This window comes from Pleurodeles waltl, chromosome 6 (genome assembly GCF_031143425.1).
Source record: "Pleurodeles waltl isolate 20211129_DDA chromosome 6, aPleWal1.hap1.20221129, whole genome shotgun sequence".
Taxonomy (NCBI): Eukaryota; Metazoa; Chordata; class Amphibia; order Caudata; family Salamandridae; genus Pleurodeles; species Pleurodeles waltl.
The window spans coordinates 1057876669-1057897567 of NC_090445.1; the positions used below are offsets into that span (position 1 = coordinate 1057876669).

General features: G+C 44.1%; 1 protein-coding gene across 3 annotated transcripts in view; it reads left to right on the forward strand.

Annotated features, from left to right (window-relative positions):
- Positions 1-20899, forward strand: part of ESPN (espin) — a 917745-nt gene that overhangs the window by 648486 nt on the left and 248360 nt on the right. For all 3 annotated transcript variants that reach the window (XM_069240012.1, XM_069240013.1, XM_069240014.1), the window contains exon 9: positions 5546-5744. In XM_069240012.1, the coding sequence (XP_069096113.1) occupies positions 5546-5744 (199 nt within the window). The remainder of the gene's footprint in view (positions 1-5545; positions 5745-20899) is intronic.

Here is a 20899-nt window from a genome sequence, read left to right on the forward strand (position 1 = left end):
TTTTAATATCCAAGTTGATAATTTAGAACTGATGGCAACTAAGCGGTTAGTGAATGATCTGGAAGCGCTGGGATTACACCAATTGATCAGCGGCCCCACACAGGAGAAAGGGCATACTTTAGAACTGGTGTTTAGTAATCTTCCATCGTTGGTCGCACTACCCCCTACCCCAGTTGCATGGTCCGATCATTTTTTAATCACCTTAAAGGCTAATATAACTAATAGGTTTGGACACCATCATCACTCCAACAGTAAGATTAGGAAGTGGAATAAACTAAAGACAACAGAATGGGTCAATTCACTGAATATAAATAAAAAATATTTTATGAGGGACCGGCAGATAGACCCTACCTCTTTTAATGAGTGGATCTCTGATAGTCTGGACAGAGTGCTGCCCTATACACCCCTCTCTGGGCAAAAGAAGGGAGGAAAGGCTCCCTGGTTCAATAACCACTTAATGTCATTAAAGAGGAACTGTAGGAAGATTGAAAGGAAATGGAGGAAATCACTAAAGAAGGAGGTCAGAGAACAGAGGTTCAATTAGGTTGTACCAGAAGGAGATCAGATAAGCCCAAGCGACCTTTAATGGAGATAAAATTGAAAAGGCGGCAGGATCTCCAAAAGAAATGTTTGGTGTGCTCAAGGAGCTATTGTATATTCCTGCATGCCCGGAAGCAATGGAAGCTTCAGAAGAACATAGTAACAATTTTGCCTCCTTCTTCTTAAAGAAGATTGAGGACATCTATGAAAACTTCTCAGGGGAAGTAGGGGGAGTCGCAGGGCATGCGATGGAGAAGAAGGAAGGTGACAATGTTTTACAGAGTTTTCTTCCCATCTCTGAGGAAGTAGCTTTGGGGCTCCTCAGCAAATTAAAAAAAAAGCTCTCCACTTGATCCCGCACCTCCCCATATTATTATGCAGGGTAGAGTAGCGCTAAATTCGGTAATCACTGAGCTGTTAAACAGCTCGCTACAAAGTGGGATGGTGCCGGACTCCTGGAAACATGCAGTGGTCAGGCCCCTTCTAAAGAAGCCCAATCTAAATGGAGCGGTCTTTAAAAACTACAGGCCTATCTCGCTCCTTCCCATGATGGCAAAACTTATTGATAAGCACGTAAATATACAACTATCGGGCTTTTTGGAAGAACATAAGATTTTGCATATAACTCAAATGGGCTTTAGACCGGGCCACAGCACTGAATCTGCCATGATTGCGATTACGGAAGAAGCGAGAAAACGAATGGACCAAGGTCAGGCAACTGTAATAATAATGCTAGATTTGAGCGCGGCATTTGATACGGTCAATCATGATCTACTCATTCAAAGAATGGAAAATAGTGGGATTAAAGGAAGGGCGCTTAAATGGTTAAGCTCGTTCTTACAAAATAGAACCTTTCAAGTCTTGGATCGCTCTTTTTTCTCAGCCCAGTTGAAACTTTTATGCGGAATTCCGCAGGGCTCATCTTTGAGTCCCACTCTGTTCAACATTTACATGTCCCCCCTAGCAGAAGTCATAGAACCCTTTGGGGTATCCCTGGTGTCATATGCGGACGACACACGGCTGGTGGTTTCCTTCTCCCCAATAAGGAGGCGGACAACTTGGCCTTGCCTGCCTGTCTCCAAGCGATTGCTGCCTGGATGACAGAAAGCAGGCTGCAACTCAACGAAGAAAAGACAGAAATTATGTTTTTAGGAAAACTGGCCAACCCTGCTAAAAATATAGGATCAGTAATACATTTAGATTACTATGTAAAAACCCCCAAAACTCAGATTAAAACCTTGGGAGTTTGGTTGGATCCCAAACTCACCATGGAGCATCAAGCCAAGAGAACGTCATCCACCTGTTTTGGGATTCTTAAGCTACTAAGGAAGATTATTGGTCTGCTTCCGACATTGGCCAAAAGATTGGCCGTACAAGCCCTAATTTTATCCAGATTAGATTATGGAAACAGCCTCTTTTTGGGATCTCCAGGTTATGTGGTTAACAAACTACAGGTGGTACAAAATGCTCCAGCACGTTTGCTCTTTAATCTGCCTAGGACCACATCAGCTAAAAAGCTCTCAGTGAACTGCACTGGCTTCCAGTGGCAAAAAGGATAAAGTTTAAGGCTCTGTGCTTCTTCCACAGAGCTTTATATAAAAAGGATCCTCAATATCTAAAATCATTAATTTCACTATACACCCCACAAGAGTTTTGAGATCAGCCTCTAAAGCCCTGGTAGTGGTATCCAAAGTAAAGAGAACATCATGGGGAGGAAGATCCCTGAAGTACCAGGGAGCCAGACTTTGGAACTCTCTACCCACGAATATTTGCATGATGAATCAAGAGACTGAATTTAGGAAGGCCATTAAAACCTGGCTATTCTAAATTCTTCTAAGTTCCCCTTCTCCAGTGAAGTTTGAGATTCCTCCAGTACGTTCTAAACTTTTCACACTGATCAGCGCTACGAGGCCTCCGGGTAGCTGGCGCTATATAAGTCGCAACAACATAACGCAATAACATAACAGACCCCTAAACCTTGCAAAACATCAGTACAGTGTGCCTTTAACAATATCAAAGCAGCCCCGATTTGCGAATGGTGGCCACTTTTATTTTGCTGCCCTGGACTATTCTCTGTCCAAGCCCAACCCTGCATGTGTCACACAAAGGTTGGGGACAAACACGCCCTCAAGGGCTGGCCAGGACATGCCCCCAGTGGCGGCCCGTCCGTTAGGGCGGAGGGGCCACGCCCCCCCACCTTTTGACCCTCATGAAGAGTGTCCGTCAGGCTGAAAAAGGTCAGCCTGACAGACACCCTCCATGTTCAGCTCAGGCAGCCAGGAGCAGACATGTGTGATTTGTGCAGACTCCTGGCTGCCTGAGCTGAACTTTGCTGGGCTGAGGAGGTCACAGCTCCTATGGACATGACCTCCTCTGTTCAGCAAAGGTGCCTCGAGGCCCTCCCCTGGGTGACGAAGAAAGCGTCGCCAATTGACACTCTCCCTGGGCGCTTCAGTTTTAAGCCCTGAAGTGCCCAGGGCGAGTGTCAATCAGTGACATTTCGTCACAGAGTGGGGTGGGGTCAGCAGTCTCACTGATCCCATCCCACTCTGTGACGAGGCTGGGACTGCTGCCTTCCCTCCTAACGTCAGCCAGTGAGGGAAGGCGGCAGTCCCAACCCTCCTGGGACCTGGAGGCTGAAGGTAAGTGTGTGTGTGTGTATGTGTGTGATGTTTTAAATTGAATGTTTGGTGCGCATGTGCATGTTTGAGTGTTATGAGTGTTGTTAATGGATGTGCATGCGTGCGTGTGTGTGTGAAAGAATGAGTGTGTGCGATTTTTTAAAATGAATGTTTGGTGCGTGCATGTTTGAATGGTATGAGTGTTGTTAATGGATGTGCGTGCATGCGTTTCTGTGTGTGAAAGAATGTGTGTGTGTGTGTGTGTGTGTGTGTGTATCCCGCCCACCCCCCTCCCTCCTAAAGCTGCCGGCCGCCACTGCATGCCCCATACAGTTCATTGGTTTTCCCAGATAATGGAGATGGCGTCTACTCTCGCTTCAAATTCTTCATTGATTTCAACAAGAGCATTTCTCATTCACTTACACGCCATATTCAGAGCCTCCCTTTTCTGGGAGAGAGCTAATTTCCTTCAATAATTCTTGTCTTTCTTGGGAATCATATCCGCTTCATTTTACTTTGTAAATGTTATAGGATTTAGAATGGCTTATTTTTTGACTAATTACGAGAAACTTGGGAAAGGGTCAGGAGTCGCCGATTTTATAATTAATACAATACACGTTGCATTTGAAAAGCCTTTACATCTAAAAAATGTAGATTTTGGAATCGAAAGAGGGCTTTACTTGTATTAACTTATTTGTACAAGTCAGAAAGGTTCTCTGTGATTCACAAAAATGTAGATTTTGAAACCCATTACAAACTGAAAAGAGAAGGAGGCATGGATCGGAAATCCTCCTCAATTTGAGAGACGTACTGATATGTGTCCGTTCTTTGCGAATATGAATTTTGCAATCAGTGAGGCCACACTGGGCGCTGATCGTGGGAGACGGGACACTAACGCAGTGGGGGAGGCAGTGTTTAGCACAGTGGTCTCCAAGTATTTTAATGCCGGCCCCCCCAAGTTGAAAAATAAAAATCATTGGGCCCCTCTCAGAATTTTTCACAATTATTTTTTGAAGATGGCAATGTTTAAATATGTCTAGACATATTTAAACATTGCAGTTAAGTACTTTTACCTTTTTAAAAATGCAATAACATGCTTCTGCTTAAAACAAAGTCATGTTATCTGTATAATGCTTTGTTTGGCTGGAGTCTGCCCCACCCCGATCACTTATGGCCCCCCTAGGGGGGGCCCGCGTGCCCCAGTTTGAAGACCTCTGGTTTAGCAATAAGGTACGATTTAGAAACACCTGCTGCTGAATACTTTGTGGGACCAGCTTTCTGATAGCAATAACAATTTCAGGATAACTCTTGTGAATAATGATCCTGCTAGTGAGAGAGATTGAAGTTTTGTCTAGTAGCAGTTTTGAGTCGCCATAAAGTTGCTCAGAAGGTTGTGTAGATCACAGATCTGTATTTTATGTTGATAGCTGAGTGGATTACTGCTTTTGTCAGAGATTCTTTTGTTAGGCAGTTCATAAGAAACAACCCTAATATAGAACAGTGACTGTTAGAAACCATCGTCTAAGAGCGGCATGCAAATTGTATAAAGTAGGTTACAACTTTATGTTTTCCCCCATCCTTTCATTATTATCTATTACTAATGTTGCTGAAAATGATTTGTTTGGGTAGATATATATTTTATTAGTAAAGCTAGGCTTTAACAGTCCTTTAAAGCAAATGAAATGTATGTGTGGGAGAGGGACTTTGGAGAGATGAGGGGCACTTTTGCCTGGTGGTAGTGAGGGAATCAGAGGAGGAGGTAATTGGGGAAGGAAGGAGGGGTGCAAAAATGGTTGTCGCACTGGGCACCAGCAGTGCTAATACCAGCCCTGAGTATATATGTCACCACAAAATGCTGAGCATGGTTTAAAATGTTGGTGCACAATTTTGCACTCATTGCTTTCAACCAGCCCAGTGAAATGTCGTGCTGTAAATCGCTTCACTTGGAGCCCCAACGGTATGAATTTTCACTGTAGAAAACACAATAAAGTGAATTACATGTAGGCACTCGTCCAACATATGGAAATTATTCTGTGACTGGTGCCTCTGTTGCGATGGCTGCATTTTTAGGACCAGAGCTATGTGTATGCGCAAGGCGATCTTGAGCAGGTATAGAAATCTGTGCATTTTGTGTCATTGCCTTTGTTCCAAATTATATTACTCTGACTTTAGAAATGTGGCAAAAATAGATCACTGAAAGGCCAAACATGCGGTCGCGTAGCGACAGATATGTATAAACACGATCATGTAACAAAAGGGAATACTAACTATTTATTAGCATTAGCAGTCAAAAGTGATCTCAATAAGGCTTAAGCAATGTGATCAAGTCAGGATCGTTGTTTTCCTCACTGTTTTTCATTTATTTCCTCCCATGTTTTTTGTAGGGCTCCCTTTTAGCAGATGACACAGTACAGAACGGAAATGCTACAGAGAATAAGCCGACAGGGGAGCTGCCCACTCCTCCTCCTCCTCCTCCACTTCCAGAAAACATGTCCTATCCACCACCTCCACCACCACTGCCAACTGAGGGCCATTTATCCAGGTCCGGCTCCAGCCAGCGACACTCTTCCAACTCCACTGGGAGTAAGTCTTCATTGCTCTTACTTTGCCCTGTTTCTGTTTTTTTTCTGTTAGAATGCAAACTCCAGATGCATCTCTTCACCATCAGGGGTGGAATGTAGTATTGGGGTTGTATGTCTGAACATCATGGACAAAATAATGCTAACCAAAAATATCATAGCTACTCATAACTCCACATCCAAGTATCATGAGGATAGCTAGATAGATAGATAGATAGATAGATAGATAGATAGATAGATAGATAGATAGATAGATAGATAGATAGATAGATAGATAGATAGATAGATAGATAGATACTGTTGTTGAGATTACAATCCACAAAGTGGAGGGAACACATATATATATGTATATATATATATATATATATATATATATATATATATATATATATACATGGCTGTTTGACACAGCACCAAAAAAAAAAAAAACCCTACCCACAACAAAAAAAAACACCCCGAAGTAGAAAAACCGGTTCTATTGAGAACTAAAAACATAAATAAATGAAAGTGCTTGTTAACTCTTAAGCCATGTGCTGCTACCTTTAGTGGGATGGACACTGGCAGTCAAATCCTCCAAGAGCAGAACCCTACCGAGACTCATCTCACAGAGGACTCTTCTTAAGCAAATTGCATTGGTAACCTAATGGTTTAGTAGGGTGTTAATCTTTGTGTTCTCGGAGGAGGATTGAACCTTTTAACATTACAAAATGCAAATACAACCTATGTCATTCAGATTTCAATAGAAAAGTGTAATAAAGTTAAAGAAACAAATCCATTATTCCAAAAAATGAACAGCTGCCACACTTACTACTATCCTACTATCCTACTCAACCTTTAGTGGGTCATTTGTGAAGAGAAAAGAACTGTTCTCTGTACTCCTTCCTGCATCACTAACAATAAGCATTCTAGATTGTTTTTCGGTTTGATGCTGTCTGCTTTGGCTCTGAGACATAATAGGACATCCTTCGCCTAAAGAGAATGCCTAAAGTGAGTGATATGGTGATGGAGAGAGCATAGCAGCTTGTACTGTATGAGTCTAGCTACAGAGCAGCTGCAAAATGGGGACGTTCATGTGATTCAAAATCATCACTGTTAGAAATGGGGTTTCTGCTTGGCTGAGGTATGCACCTAAACCAGGCAGGCTTATCCCAGTGGCAATGTGTAAAGTGATTGCACAACATACACAACACACATGATGCAATAAATACGCCACAAAGGAAACACAACAACCAGTTATATAAAATTAAACTGTATTACATAAAACATCTTTAGCTCCAACGCAATATGTATCAGTAACACCCTGCTACACAAGCAGTTGTAGGAACATTACACAGGTTACTAGTACTCTGCAAAAATAAGCAGTAGTCAGGCAAACACATAGGTTATTGGTATTTCTGCAACACAAGCAGTAGTCAGGTTGTCATTACCACTAAAAATGCACATCCTAAAAATGCATGATCATGATGAAAAGCTATCACCCTAAATGCACACAAAATGAAACATTCCCCACTGGAAGTCATAAATGCACCCTACAATATCCTCGTACTGAGGACCCCCAGAATGTAGATATGTCCCCCCAAAACTGACAAGGACGACATGCTACATACATCAGGTCATAAGCAACCCTAACAAAAAAGCAGAACGATGAGGGCAAACTGGGACACCCTTGTCCCAATCCAGCTGCTCCGGTGCCCCCTGTATAGCCTATGTGGCAGTGCTAAATTAGGGTTGACAGGGCTGGAGACCTCCGTTTAGGGTTGCCACCCCGGTCTGGATCTTATGCTGCCAGATAAGAAAGAGGGTCCCGCTTTGGGGGGACCCACACTCACTACTCCTGTAGGACACCGGCCTCGGTCCCCGCGCTCCTTTCGAGAGGGCGGGACGGGGTTGGTATCTCCACACTTCAGAAGGGGGAAAGAGACAGCCCGGCAGCCACCTGGGTGCGCAAGGTTCAGCTGCTTTCTCTCTCGCGCTGCGGCGCTGAGGCTGTACGGGGGAGTGCTCCAGCGCCTCCCCCTTCCTCTTTAGAATCCGACGCCTTTGGACAGCCCATGGCTCTTTAGGCTCAGCCTAATGGGGGTGGCACAGCAGCGCTCACCAGGCACTTAGAAAAAGCAATACACTGTGCTCCCCTGGTGCTTTTAGAAAGGCAATATGTATTGATCGGCCAGCACAGTGTTTACCCAAGCATTCGTTATGAGCTGGGGGTCGATAGAGCGCTCTTCAAATGCTCAACATGGGACAAGGGGCACTCCACTGGCATCCATCGAAGAAGGATGCACCTAAAATTCCTAAGAATGCAGGGGGGAGCTGGGGGCGCATCGCCCAGCCCCTGGAGGCAACAAAGGGGGCACAGGTCTGCAGGGCCCAAGAGCTCACAAGCAGTTACTGTCTCTCTCAAAAACCTAGGAGGTCACAGGTCAGCAGAACAACAGCCGTCCCCAGGCGCTTTCTGGCGAGTCATTCCAGCAGCATCCAGTGTCCAGTTCAGGAGTCCATTAGTGTCTAAAAATATGGGGGAAGGCCCCCTGTACTCATGCTCATTTTGTGCAGCCTCCACAAAAGGGGGAGACGGGGTTTCAACCACCAGTACTAACTGGTTCCAGGAGTGTGCCCTCTCTCCTTCGGCACTGGCTCCAGACATCAGTGGGGGGTAAATGAGCCCTTTGTGTGATGGCAGAGCACAGCCTTTACAAATGCAGGTGTATCCCGACTCTCCCTTTCCCAGCCCAGGCAGACCATTCATCATGCAGATGCACCTTTGTGACACCTCCACCCTCCCTGTGTACATGCTGTCTGAAAGGTATGCACAAAGCCCAGCTATCACTCTGCCCCGGATGTGGATTGGAGGTAAGCTGAAAAACACCAGAGTCATAAGAACAGAGAAATGCCCGCTTTCTAAAAGTGGCATTTCTATAATGGTAAAAAAGAAATCCACCTACACCAACAAGCAGCATTTCTCACTACCATTACAACCATACCAAACATGCCTACGCTGCTCCTCATAGATTAGACAGCACCACTTAGACATATGTTAGGGCATTTCCAATGCAATCCTGTGAGAAAGACAGCACTCGCAGTAGTGAGGAAGAAATTGGCTGTTTGTCACTACCAGGACAGGCCACACAACTAGACACATACCCTGCAATTTACCTACACAGCACCCTGCCCACAGGGCTAGGTACAGCCTACCTTAGGGGTGACTTGTATGTATTAAAAGGGGAGTTTCAGGCTTGGCAAGTAAATTTAGATGCCAGCTCCCTGTGGCAGTAAACTGCGCACACAGGCCGTCCAGTAGCAGGCCTGAGACAGGTTTGAAAGGCTACTTCTGTGGGTGGCGCAAGCCGCACTTTAGGCCCACTATTTAATTAACAGGCCCTGGGTATAGGGATGCCACTGTGCAAGGTACTTACAAGTAAATTAAATGTGACAATAAGTGTAGGCCAATCATACCAAATTTAGAAGGGAGAGCACATGCACTTTAGCACCGATCAGCAGTGATTAAGTGCTCAGAATCCTAGAGCCAACAAAATGAGGTCAGAAAAATAGGTGGAGGAAGGCAAAAGGTTTGGGGATGACCCTGTAAAATGGGTCAGGTCCAACAATCAGGAATGGTGAGTGTGGTAGTGTCATGTTGAGTGTGATGTACAAGTTCTGGGAAGGAAGCTTGGTTATATCTTTTGTGATTGCATCATCAATGAACAAAATAAAACATCAAGAGTGGAATGTAACATTGCTATGCCTCGACATCTATAACAGCTAACTGCCCCCAGTGAAGCAACACAAGAGATGTTTTTGTTTAATTATTATTTATTTACAAATGTAAGCATTTCTACCAGAGATGAGGGACACAAATTGCATAGAATGTGCATGACACACATATGGAATTAGATGGAATAAATTAGCAGCAATAAATAGGTGGGTGAAGAACACAACCAGAATAGATTTTATTTAAGAGTGTCAACCTAAGTATAATTATAACATAATGCAAGTAAACACTGTCATGCATTGTTCCATAAGGTTGTTTTTTGTGTTAGTTTGGGGTGGGATATCCAGCACCGTGTGTCTAAGGGAACCCATGAAAATATGCTAGGAACTAAGTTTTTGCTAGGAGCCAGCCAAGAAGACAGTGTTAGGAATTGTGTTTGTGTAGTGTATTACAGTGATTTTGTGTTGCAATGAAAATCCTGAATACATAATCTAAGACCAATGGTAGTTTTATATTTCTTCTTGATTGGCCTTTTTGCTTTTTCCAAATTCCTTCTAATTTTACATGACTGCTGTGCCTGAAACCACACCTGCAAGGATGGAGTTTGAGCTAACCTACACTGTGTCACAGCTCAAGGAATTCTGCAAGGAGAAGGGAACTTCTAGCTAAGAGCAGCACCAAGGAAAGTGGAGCTCCAGAAGGCGCTGAGGGCCTGGGCATAAGTTCGCCAGTCACTGGTTACAGCAACAGAAAGAGTTAATGATGTGGAAAGGCAAGGAAAATACCTGGGTACTAGTCCTGAGATGGAGCAGTGAACTAAGGGGGATGACTTGGCTCCTGCGTTGGAGATCCCTGTCAGAGCAGGGATCAGTGAAAGAAACTGGCCATAGGGGAAAAGTAGGCCGAGAGAGCCATAGAGAATGTAAAACTTGCCATGGAAAGGATAAAAATACTGTTGACTCATGAACTGAGGCCCATATTTACAGGGAGTGCAGAATTATTAGGCAAGTTGTATTTTTGAGGATTAATTTTATTATTGAACAACAACCATGTTCTCAATGAACCCAAAAAACTCATTAATATCAAAGCTGAATATTTTTGGAAGTAGTTTTTAGTTTGTTTTTAGTTTTAGCTATGTTAGGGGGATATCTGTGTGTGCAGGTGACTATTACTGTGCATAATTATTAGGCAACTTAACAAAAAACAAATATATACCCATTTCAATTATTTATTATTACCAGTGAAACCAATATAACATCTCAACATTCACAAATATACATGTCTGACATTCAAAAACAAAACAAAAACAAATCAGTGACCAATATAGCCACCTTTCTTTGCAAGGACACTCAAAAGCCTGCCATCCATGGATTCTGTCAGTGTTTTGATCTGTTCACCATCAACATTGCGTGCAGCAGCAACCACAGCCTCCCAGACACTGTTCAGAGAGGTGTACTGTTTTCCCTCCTTGTAAATCTCACATTTGATGATGGACCACAGGTTCTCAATGGGGTTCAGATCAGGTGAACAAGGAGGCCATGTCATTAGATTTCCTTCTTTTATACCCTTTCTTGCCAGCCACGCTGTGGAGTACTTGGACGCGTGTGATGGAGCATTGTCCTGCATGAAAATCATGTTTTTCTTGAAGGATGCAGACTTCTTCCCGTACCACTGCTTGAAGAAGGTGTCTACCAGGAACTGGCAGTAGGACTGGGAGTTGAGCTTGACTCCATCCTCAACCTGAAAAGGCCCCACAAGCTCATCTTTGATGATACCAGCCCAAACCAGTACTCCACCTCCACCTTGCTGGCGTCTGAGTCGGACTGGAGCTCTCTGCCCTTTACCAATCCAGCCACAGGCCCATCCATCTGGCCCATCAAGACTCACTCTCATTTCATCAGTCCATAAAACCTTAGAAAATCAGTCTTGAGATATTTCTTGGCCCAGTCTTGACGTTTCAGCTTGTGTGTCTTGTTCAGTGGTGGTCGTCTTTCAGCCTTTCTTACCTTGGCCATGTCTCTGAGTATTGCACACCTTGTGCTTTTGGGCACTCCAGTGATGTTGCAGCTCTGAAATATGGCCAAACTGGTGGCAAGTGGCATCGTGGCAGCTGCACGCTTGACTTTTCTCAGTTCATGGGCAGTTATTTTGCGCCTTGGTTTTTCCACACGCTTCTTGCGACCCTGTTGACTATTTTGAATGAAACGCTTGATTGTTTGATGATCACGCTTCAGAAGCTTTGCAATTTTAAGAGTGCTGCATCCCTCTGCAAGATATCTCACTATTTTTGACTTTTCTGAGCCTGTCAAGTCCTTCTTTTGACCCATTTTGCCAAAGGAAAGGAAGTTGCCTAATAATTATGCACACCTGATATAGGGTGTTGATGTCATTAGACCACACCCCTTCTCATTACAGAGATGCACATCACCTAATATGCTTAATTGGTAGTAGGCTTTCGAGCCTATACAGCTTGGAGTAAGACAACATGCATAAAGAGGATGATGTGGTCAAAATACTCATTTGCCTAATAATTCTGCACCCCCTGTATATTTTTTTAGCGCTGCATTTGTGTCATTTTTTGACGCAAAAGCGACACAAACTTACAAAATACAATTGTATTTTGTAAGTTTGTGCCGCTTTTGTGTCAAAAAGCGGTGCAAATGCGGCGCTAAGAAAGTATAAATACGGGCCTGAGTCTTGAGGACCTGGATATCAAGGCCAGGCAGGCAGAGTCAGCATTGTTTGTGGCAACATACCTACATTGCCCACAGGAGACAAGAAAGTCCACATTCCTTATTGTCTGATGCTTGACTTTCTTTTGGGGGACGATACTGACAAGTGGGCTGAAGCTCATGAAGTGGTTTTGCAGATGCATAGGATCCCTGAGGAGGATTGGAGGCTAGCCTCTGAAAGCATATTCATAATGAAGGGAGGGAAAAAGAAAGGATGAGATATACCTCCATGAAGGAAACCTTTGTCAAGAAATATGGTTTCACCCCTGAAAAGTATAGGCAAAAGATTAGGGACAACCGAAAGATGGACCATGGATGGATTGTGTGTATTCTTTTTCAAGGCACTGGATGGCTTGGTGAATTGCAGTGATGCAAAGGATTACCACTCTTGACTGCATGAGAGCACATGTTCAGTATTTGTTTAGCAGATCTGCGCCAACACATGTTTATCAATAATTCCACTGACCCAAAGGAGCTTCCTAAGGAGGCAGACTGCAGGATCATCCCCAGGGTCCATAAGATAGTATCTGGGAGGTGGAATCACCACAGTGGTGAGTAGGGTCTTCATCAGATGAAGGGGGAGACAAACATAAAAACAATGAATTTGCCAAAGGTCCCCAAAATAGATCCACAGGACAGGACTCCCATTCCCCACTTGAGCAGAAAGAGAAATGGGTCCTTGACAACAAAGTCCTTGGGAAAGGCATCCCCAGAGAGCTTTGAATGCCAATAGGTTGTGTATTTAAAGAGAGATGCCAAGTGTCCCAAGCCAGCACAGTTCCCCACTGGTGGGCAGACATCGGTGGTGTAGCGTTTGGAGAGAAGATTGCCCCATGGTAGTGTGGGGATAGTGTACAGGTTACCCAGTGCCCTGGGTTGACTGAGATGGTGCCAAGGGTTCACATTCTTAGTAATACTAAGAATTATAGGTAGTGTGTCACCATCAATGGGCAGAGGGTGAATGCTCTGAAAGCTAGCATGACAACTTTCAAATGCCATCTAGTGACCTCAGAGTAGGTAGTCCCTAATGCGTTCCACCAGGTTATTGTAGCAGAGAGTGATGAGAGTCACTATTCAGTAGCTCTGGTTCCCTTTAAGTGTGGGGGGTTCTCATGTTCCTTAAATGTGGCTGCATGTCCATCCATGCCTGTGGATTGTCTGTTTGGCAATGACCTACAGCGCACCATCTGGAAAGAGGTGGAGCTCAGATCCCACACTTGAAGATGTTAGGGTTGACTGAGTGGGTGTACCCGACCACATGGTCCATGGCCTCCAGAGAAGGTAGTCTGAAGACCTGAAGCCTGGAAGAATAGTTTGGGAGCCTGCCAAAAAGAGGAAAGGCAAGGGGTGCTGGAAACCCACTCCTTCAACTCCCACGGTCTGAGAGGAGGTTGAGGGCGATGCTCCAGAACCTACATGGGAGAACATTGCTGCCCTGGGAAACCTACCAGAGATGACCAACTGACAGAAGGAAGGGGATCCTACCAGGGAGAAGTTCTGTAGAGCGTAAAAGGAGTGTCCTACTCTGGAGGGCCTACAGTGGCAGGCTGTTGGCTACACTTCCGATAATCACCCGATCTATTGGGAGAATGGTATCCAGTATAGTGAGCCTAAGTTTCCTGGGCATGGTCCAACCCATGTGTAGGTGGTCCCCCCAGTACTACAGGACCTTCCTACTCGAGCTGGTCATGAGGTTCCCCTGGCAGGTCATTTAGGGCAGGACAAGACCTTTGAAAGGCTTGTCACCCACTTCTATTGGCCCTGGATGAGGATGGCCTCAGATGTGTTCTGCAGGGCATGCCCTACCTGCCAAGCCAGTGGTACGTGAGGAGGGAAGCACAAGGCTCCCCTACAGCCATTTCCTGTTGTTGGCACTCCCCTTGAAAGACTGGGCATCATATTATTGAGCCTCTTTACCCCAGACAGTCCTGGGCACCAGGTTCGACCGGGTCATGATGGACCATGTCACGAGGTACCCAGAGCTATTCCTCTGAGGGCAGTGACTGTGCCTGCAATTTCATGGGAACAAATGGGGATAGTCACCCGCGAGGAGTTCCCCAAGGAGGTAGTATCCGACTAAGGTACCAACTTCACATTTACATAAATGAAGTCCATGTGGAAGGAGTGTGAGATAACCCATAAGGTTTACCAACCCTACAATCCCCAAGCTAACAGGCTTGTTGAAAGGCATGATCATGGACCTATCGGATCCTTTGAGGCAGAAGTGGGACATCTTCTTGCCATGCCTGTTGGCCATGCCTATGGTACAGGGAGGTACCATGGAAGAGAGTTGGGTTCAGCCCTTTTGAACTTCTGTACAGTCCCCCAGTGCGAGGCCTTCTCAGTCTGGTAAAGGAGGGTTAGGAGCAAGCTCCCAGGAAAGCCCCCCAGGATGTGGTCAGCTACATGCTGACACTCCGTACCAAGATGATGTGCTTCCAAAAAAAGGCCAAGGAGAATCTAGAAGCCAGCCAAGAGGTCAAGGTGGGAGGACCAGAAGGCCACTCTGGTTGAGTTTTAGCGTGGCCAGAAATTGTGGGTGAGCAAGCCTGTGGAGCCCAGGCCCTACAAGACCAATGGTCTGGACCCTACGAGGTGAAAGAATGCAAGAGTGATGTCACCTAGGTGGTGGACCTTAAGACTCCCAGGAAACTTTTGAGGGTTTTGCTTGTCAATCACCTTAAATCTCGCTATGATAGGTCCGAGGTAACCATGCTCCTGATCAATGGATGCTGGAGTAAAGGAGTAGAGTGAACCTGTACCTGACCTCCTTTCTTCCAAGAAGCAGGATGGGTCAGTGGAGGGTGTCCGCATCTCCCTTATCCCGACCCTAGAGCAACAGAGGGACTGCTGCCAATCATTGGGGTAGTTTGCTTCTCTTTTCTCCCTTACACTGGGGCTCACTACATGGTGCAGCTGTGATATTGATACTGAGGACAGTATGTCTATGAAGAGTAAAATCTACAAGCTTTCCGGTAAGGTGAGAGCCGGCATAAAGGAGGAAGTCTCCAAAATGCTGGAGCTAGGGGTCTTTGAGCTCTCACGCAGTTCTTGGTCAAGCCCAGTGCAGCTGGTCCCCAAAGCTGCCCAACAGGTATCACCCCTGAAACCTTAGATCCAACTCTTCAGTACACTTCTGTACCAGGAAGAAGAACTGCAGTGCTGCTGAAGTGACTGCCATTCTGTTGGACTGCTACTCTGCTGTGCTGTGCTGACCTGCTGCCTGGGAGAGAATGAATGGACCTGCATCTCTGAACCCAGGACCCCAGAGTGACTCCTAGTGCTAGTTAGCTGGTTTCCTGATCAGAATCCTCAGGGACATAACAGGTTTCCAAACCCATGAACCCAGCACCTGTATGTTGCTATCTGTGAGTCCTTACTTGCCAGGTGGTGCCACCCCAGTCCTGGACCCCGGAAGTGGGCCTGAACGTGCTCCGCAAGGCCATCTGTGGATCAAGCAGACCCGACGCATCTTCTCTGCTGCGCGACACAACCTGAGCAGAACCGATGTATCGCTTTTGCTGCATGGACTATCGGGCACAAGAAGATTGCATCACAGCCTGCAGCCCCATCGGAACCACTGACACTTGCACCGTAAGCCTCTCCCCAACTGCAACCTCTACGATGAATCAGGACTCTGCAACGCTAGTCAAGCAGCTTCTTTGGAAACAGCTGGTGCGCAATATATCCTAGACCCAGGACTTTGCATCACAAGCCCCCTGATCGACAGCCTTCTTGCCAACAATACAGGACCTTGCACTGCAACCTCACAGCTCTTGGATCTGATGCTTTATGATGCATCTCTGACCATGACCTTGCATTGCCTCAGCTGTCTGATGCATTCCCTATGCAGAACTACGCATCCCTTTGCAACCAGCAAGCTAGCTACTCTGGTTCAGCCGGCCTAACTGGGTCTCTGAAGCCAGTTTACACTCCATCACAGTTGGCTGGAATTTGTGACTTTGTCCCAATCTAGCACAACCAAATGCTCACAGTTGGAGTTTAGTGCTTTGTGGCACTATTTTCACTGAAATCTTTAAAATTGCATATCTCTGGTGCTACTGATTGGATTTTTGTCGTTGTAATCTTGGTATTTTTTTAAATGTACTCAGTTTTCCTGAATTGATGTGGGATTTTCCTTGTGTTGTGTTTGCACTTTACTACTGTTTAGAGTGCTGCATAAATACTCTACAAATTGCCTCTAAGTTAAGCTTAACTGCTCTGTGCCTAGGTACCAGAGGGATGAGAACAAGTTAATTTGGGGTTTACTGTGGCTCACCCTGACAAGGATTGTGGTTCCTGCTTGAGTAGGGGTTCACTCCCCTCAACAAGTAACCCAAATCCTTACAGCCACCTAGTAGAGACTGTTCTCTATTTATCCAGTTAGAATATGGACATGCCCTAACCATGTTGTAATGAAGCAGGTCTCTTTTATGTGAAGATTTACTTTTCCAGGTCCATATATCTATTATGCAGCTCTGAATATCCCTAGAGCAATCAGTCGTTATTGATTTGAAATATATGTTTCTTCTGATCAATTTCAGTTGAGGTTTCCTATATTTTCGTTCATTACGTTTTCTACTGCTCGTTTCTACCATTAATGTCTAAAGACACCGTGTGCCAGCAGTCTCGATATTGGCAGTAAACTCTATCAAAACAGAGATCTGCCAGTGTCTGTCTGGATGAGTGAATAGTGTGTGTCTCAAGGTATTTGGGACAAGGGGGTAGCACAGTGTTTATGCATGATTTTGGGAAATGGTTGCTTGTGAGGTGTACCTCTGTTGAATGTATTGGCATAGATCATATGGCACATTCAAGGGGTCATCAGCAGGTTGTACATATAGCACTAGGAGTAGGATGGTCATGTTATTTGGGGAAGAGAATCAGAGCAGAAGAGATGTATGGAGGTGTTAGGTTTGGCACGTTTCCGGTGGGTTTTTTTTTGTGTGAGTAATGTGCAGGGTCATCGAGGCAGGAAAGGTGAACTCGGGATAGGAACAGGAAGTGAGTGCAAGGTGCTTCTGTGGTGAAAATGGCTGGAGTGCTGTGTCTGTTGGTTTGTTGCCTTTTGCCATTTTCACAGAATTCAAATTATGGCAGTGGGATACTTCGTGAGGAATCCCCTCATGTTTTGCTGCTGCCGTCGCCTCATACATTGTATGCTCTACTATTCATTTGTTTTAGTGAAATAAATATATTTTTTGAATAACGATTCATGAGACTGTCTTTTAGAGAGCTGGGTTAAGATTTCGGAAAATAAAATGCCCCAACCTCCTTTTGTCATGTTATAGGCAGTGAATTCATAGACTTCTTTTCTTAAGCTTGTATAAGCTGTCTTTTGAATCTTGCAGGAAATCTTATAGGAAATTTGCTTTACTTTTTGAGAATCATTATCGGAGCAGACTACCGCATAATTCATAGCCAGTTACTCTTCAAAGCTAAATTACTTAGTTCATGCATCATAACCTCCATCTCTTGAGATCAGACAGTAATGGGATTCGATTTTTGTTGCTTATCCAGTCAACAACCTTTCTGCCTAAATTGTCCCAATTAACGCCATCACTTAATATTTTAAATTAGGTGGTACAATTCGAGTTGCTTTACCAGTCAGTATCATATTAGTCTGTATACTGATTCTCTAGTGTCTCAAGTAACAATTTTCATAATTCACTGCCCTTCTCATCTAATGTCATCGTGCATCCGAGGGGTACAGAAAGCCTCTTATCCACACCTTCAGATCCTCTTGCAGTTTCTCTTCTCTCCTTACTGGTTTCCTTCTTATTTGCTGTGCTAATAACCATTCCCCACATCGTCCATCCAGTCTTTTATCCTTGCGCCCTAATTCTGAGTTTGTCGAAATTCAGGTGCTTGTTATCACACCAGATAATGGTACCATATGGTGCGTTATTTATCGGGAGGGATAAATAGTACATATTATACATGTTACCGGGGAACATAGCACCTATCATGAGCTTCTGAGGAATAACATGGGGGTTTTGGTGCTCACCTCACCACAATCCACAATTTACTGTAATTACTGTACTATTTTCTTTCTTTAGGTTACGGCGGCAGACCTGCTGAAATGTAATGAAGGGCGAAATATTAAAGGCACCCAGTAATTAGTATTACCAGGTTGCTGGGAATACCACCCTGCTCGAATTCCGACGCCTAAGCAAAAAGGAGTTTATACAGCGGGTGGGATGAAACCTACCTACTCGTAATCAGGGCCTTTTTGCTTCAGGGTTTGGTCAGTGAATTAGCTACATGTAATTATATGAGGAAGAGATTGTAAACTTTTGCTTTATTTTGTTTTGGTGCAGTATGCTTCTATACCCACTGTACACAATTGTGGTAGTAGCATCAGCTGAGTTTTCGTGCCCTCTTTCTTTTTATCTACGAACTTTTCCATAAGTCAGTCATCATCATCAAAAGTACGTTATTTGATTACCATATCCCTCAAAGCATACAATAAAAATAAAATGCATCCCAATACATAAATAGAACAGTCACAGCATATTATTGAACATCTTATTGTTACTACATAAAAAACAGCCATGGAATATTTTCCAAGAATTAAAAAACGCATTATCGCATGTACAAATCACCCACAGGACCCGGAGATATAAATATTGTTTCCTGTCATATTTAAAACAATTTGCATAGCCTATGAGCAGGTTGACAAGAATACTAATATAAGACTAAATAAAGTGCAAGAACAGATTAGTACAGTTAATTAGCATTGTAACAGTGTAAATATGCGAAGTGCGGAGTAATTAAAAGAATAAAGGGGCCTAACCATACACAGTGTTACACTAGTTTACAAGCATCAGAAAGCGGCCACACTTTAGACAGACGAGGTTGAAAACTTGGCACTCTTGAACCATACATGAAACAGAAAGCAGCTACCACCACATACAATTGGTCCTGAAGTATCAGATTTTAAGAGTCTCTGGGCTACTAGATAAGAGGTCACACCCTAGATTAAGGCACGCTAGGCGTATCCACTTGAGTCAGGAGCCAAGGTATTCTGAGCAGAAGAACAACATATGCTCGTCTGTCTCAGAAACCAAATCAAATTATGGACATAAATCAGATGTGTGGTCATTCTTCCATTTGCTATTAAATTATTTCAAGGGTAAATTGCACATGCAGGCTCTTGGCTAGTGGTGGTGTAAAGGTATCCAGAAATAGTTCAAAGCATGGGTTGACTTTAAACTCAAGAAACTGTTCAGTTAAATACCCATTTGTCCCGCTCACAACTTGCTGTTCGCGGACACAGGCCCAGTAACAAGATTTTAGCCCACCAATTTCAACCTACCAAATATTTCCTGGTTCATCCCAGAACTTCGAGAGGCCTAGCCTCCTAAACCAGCTTGAAACAAATTTAAGCAAGGGAACCTTCATAGCACTGTTCATATTCATCAGATTCCCTGTGGATTTCCTATACTCTGTCAGTTCAGGCGTATATTAGGGGCTTCAATTGTGCCACATCAAAAATTCTGTTGATGCCTAAATGGAAGAAAAGAGGAATAAAGGGGGTGCTGAGCGGGACTGAAATAAGTGATCTTATAAACATATTCTGAGCTGTAACCATCTTCTGAATGTCAGCATAACCCCAAACTTTAACTCCAAAATTCACTGAATTTTGAGCCTTGACACAGTACAGTGGATATTAAACAGGAATGAGTTATCTTATGGAATCTAATGATTGCATTAAATCTGTGTAATATTAACAAGGAGCTTTTATGAAGTTGGGGTTCCCACTTCAGCTTATCTGATTATTTAACCCACAGGTAATCAAAAGAGAGGACCCTTTATAATGGCTCACTATCCACCCTTACTAGCTACACCGCTCACGAAAACCATGTACTTCATATTTGTCGCGTTAAGCTCCAGGCCTCTGTCTTTGCAAAATCCTAAAAACAAATACATCAGATTCTGAAGATCTGTAGGGGTGTTAGAGATAAGAAGTGAAACGTCCGCAAAAAGGGGTATAGGGATTTTCTTGCCATTTAAAACTGTGGAATTTTTCTTGCAGGGCATAATTTCACCAACCACATCGTTAATGTACAACGTAAAGAAGGTGGGGCAAGAACGCACCCCTGATGTACACCACGGTAGACAGGGATGTGATCGGCCAATTATCCCCTACTTCCCCAGCAGATATGAGCATAATACCCTTGATGTAATCTTGCAATAAGATTCATTAAATTACCTGAGGTTCCTATTTCTATTAATACTCTCCAAAGAATCCCGCAGGGGACAAGATGAAATGCAGCCTTCATGTCTATAAAAGGTATATAAAATCTTTGTTTACTCAGCAGTGCATCCAGTACAAAAAAGCAAGTCTAAAGACCTGATCAAAGGTGCTAGTTTTAGCACGGTGGGGACAGCATCTGTTCATTGTCTATCCAACTTTGCAATGTATCTAAGACTTGCCTTGCGTGGACTTTTTGCAGGTTATCAATTAGGCTTATGGGCCTGTAATTGGATGGGCTGCTGGGATCACCCTTCTTAAAACAGGAATTAAAGACAGGAATTAACTCTGCCACCTCCATGATTCAGGGACTTCCTCCCCAGCTGAAATGTCATTTGATAACATATTGACATAACTAGCCCAAACTAGGGTCTCTGATTTGAACATGTTGTCTGGTATTTTCGGGTACTAGCAGTAATAATATCCTCTAGTCTAAAAAAATTCATACTAGCCTCTTGTGT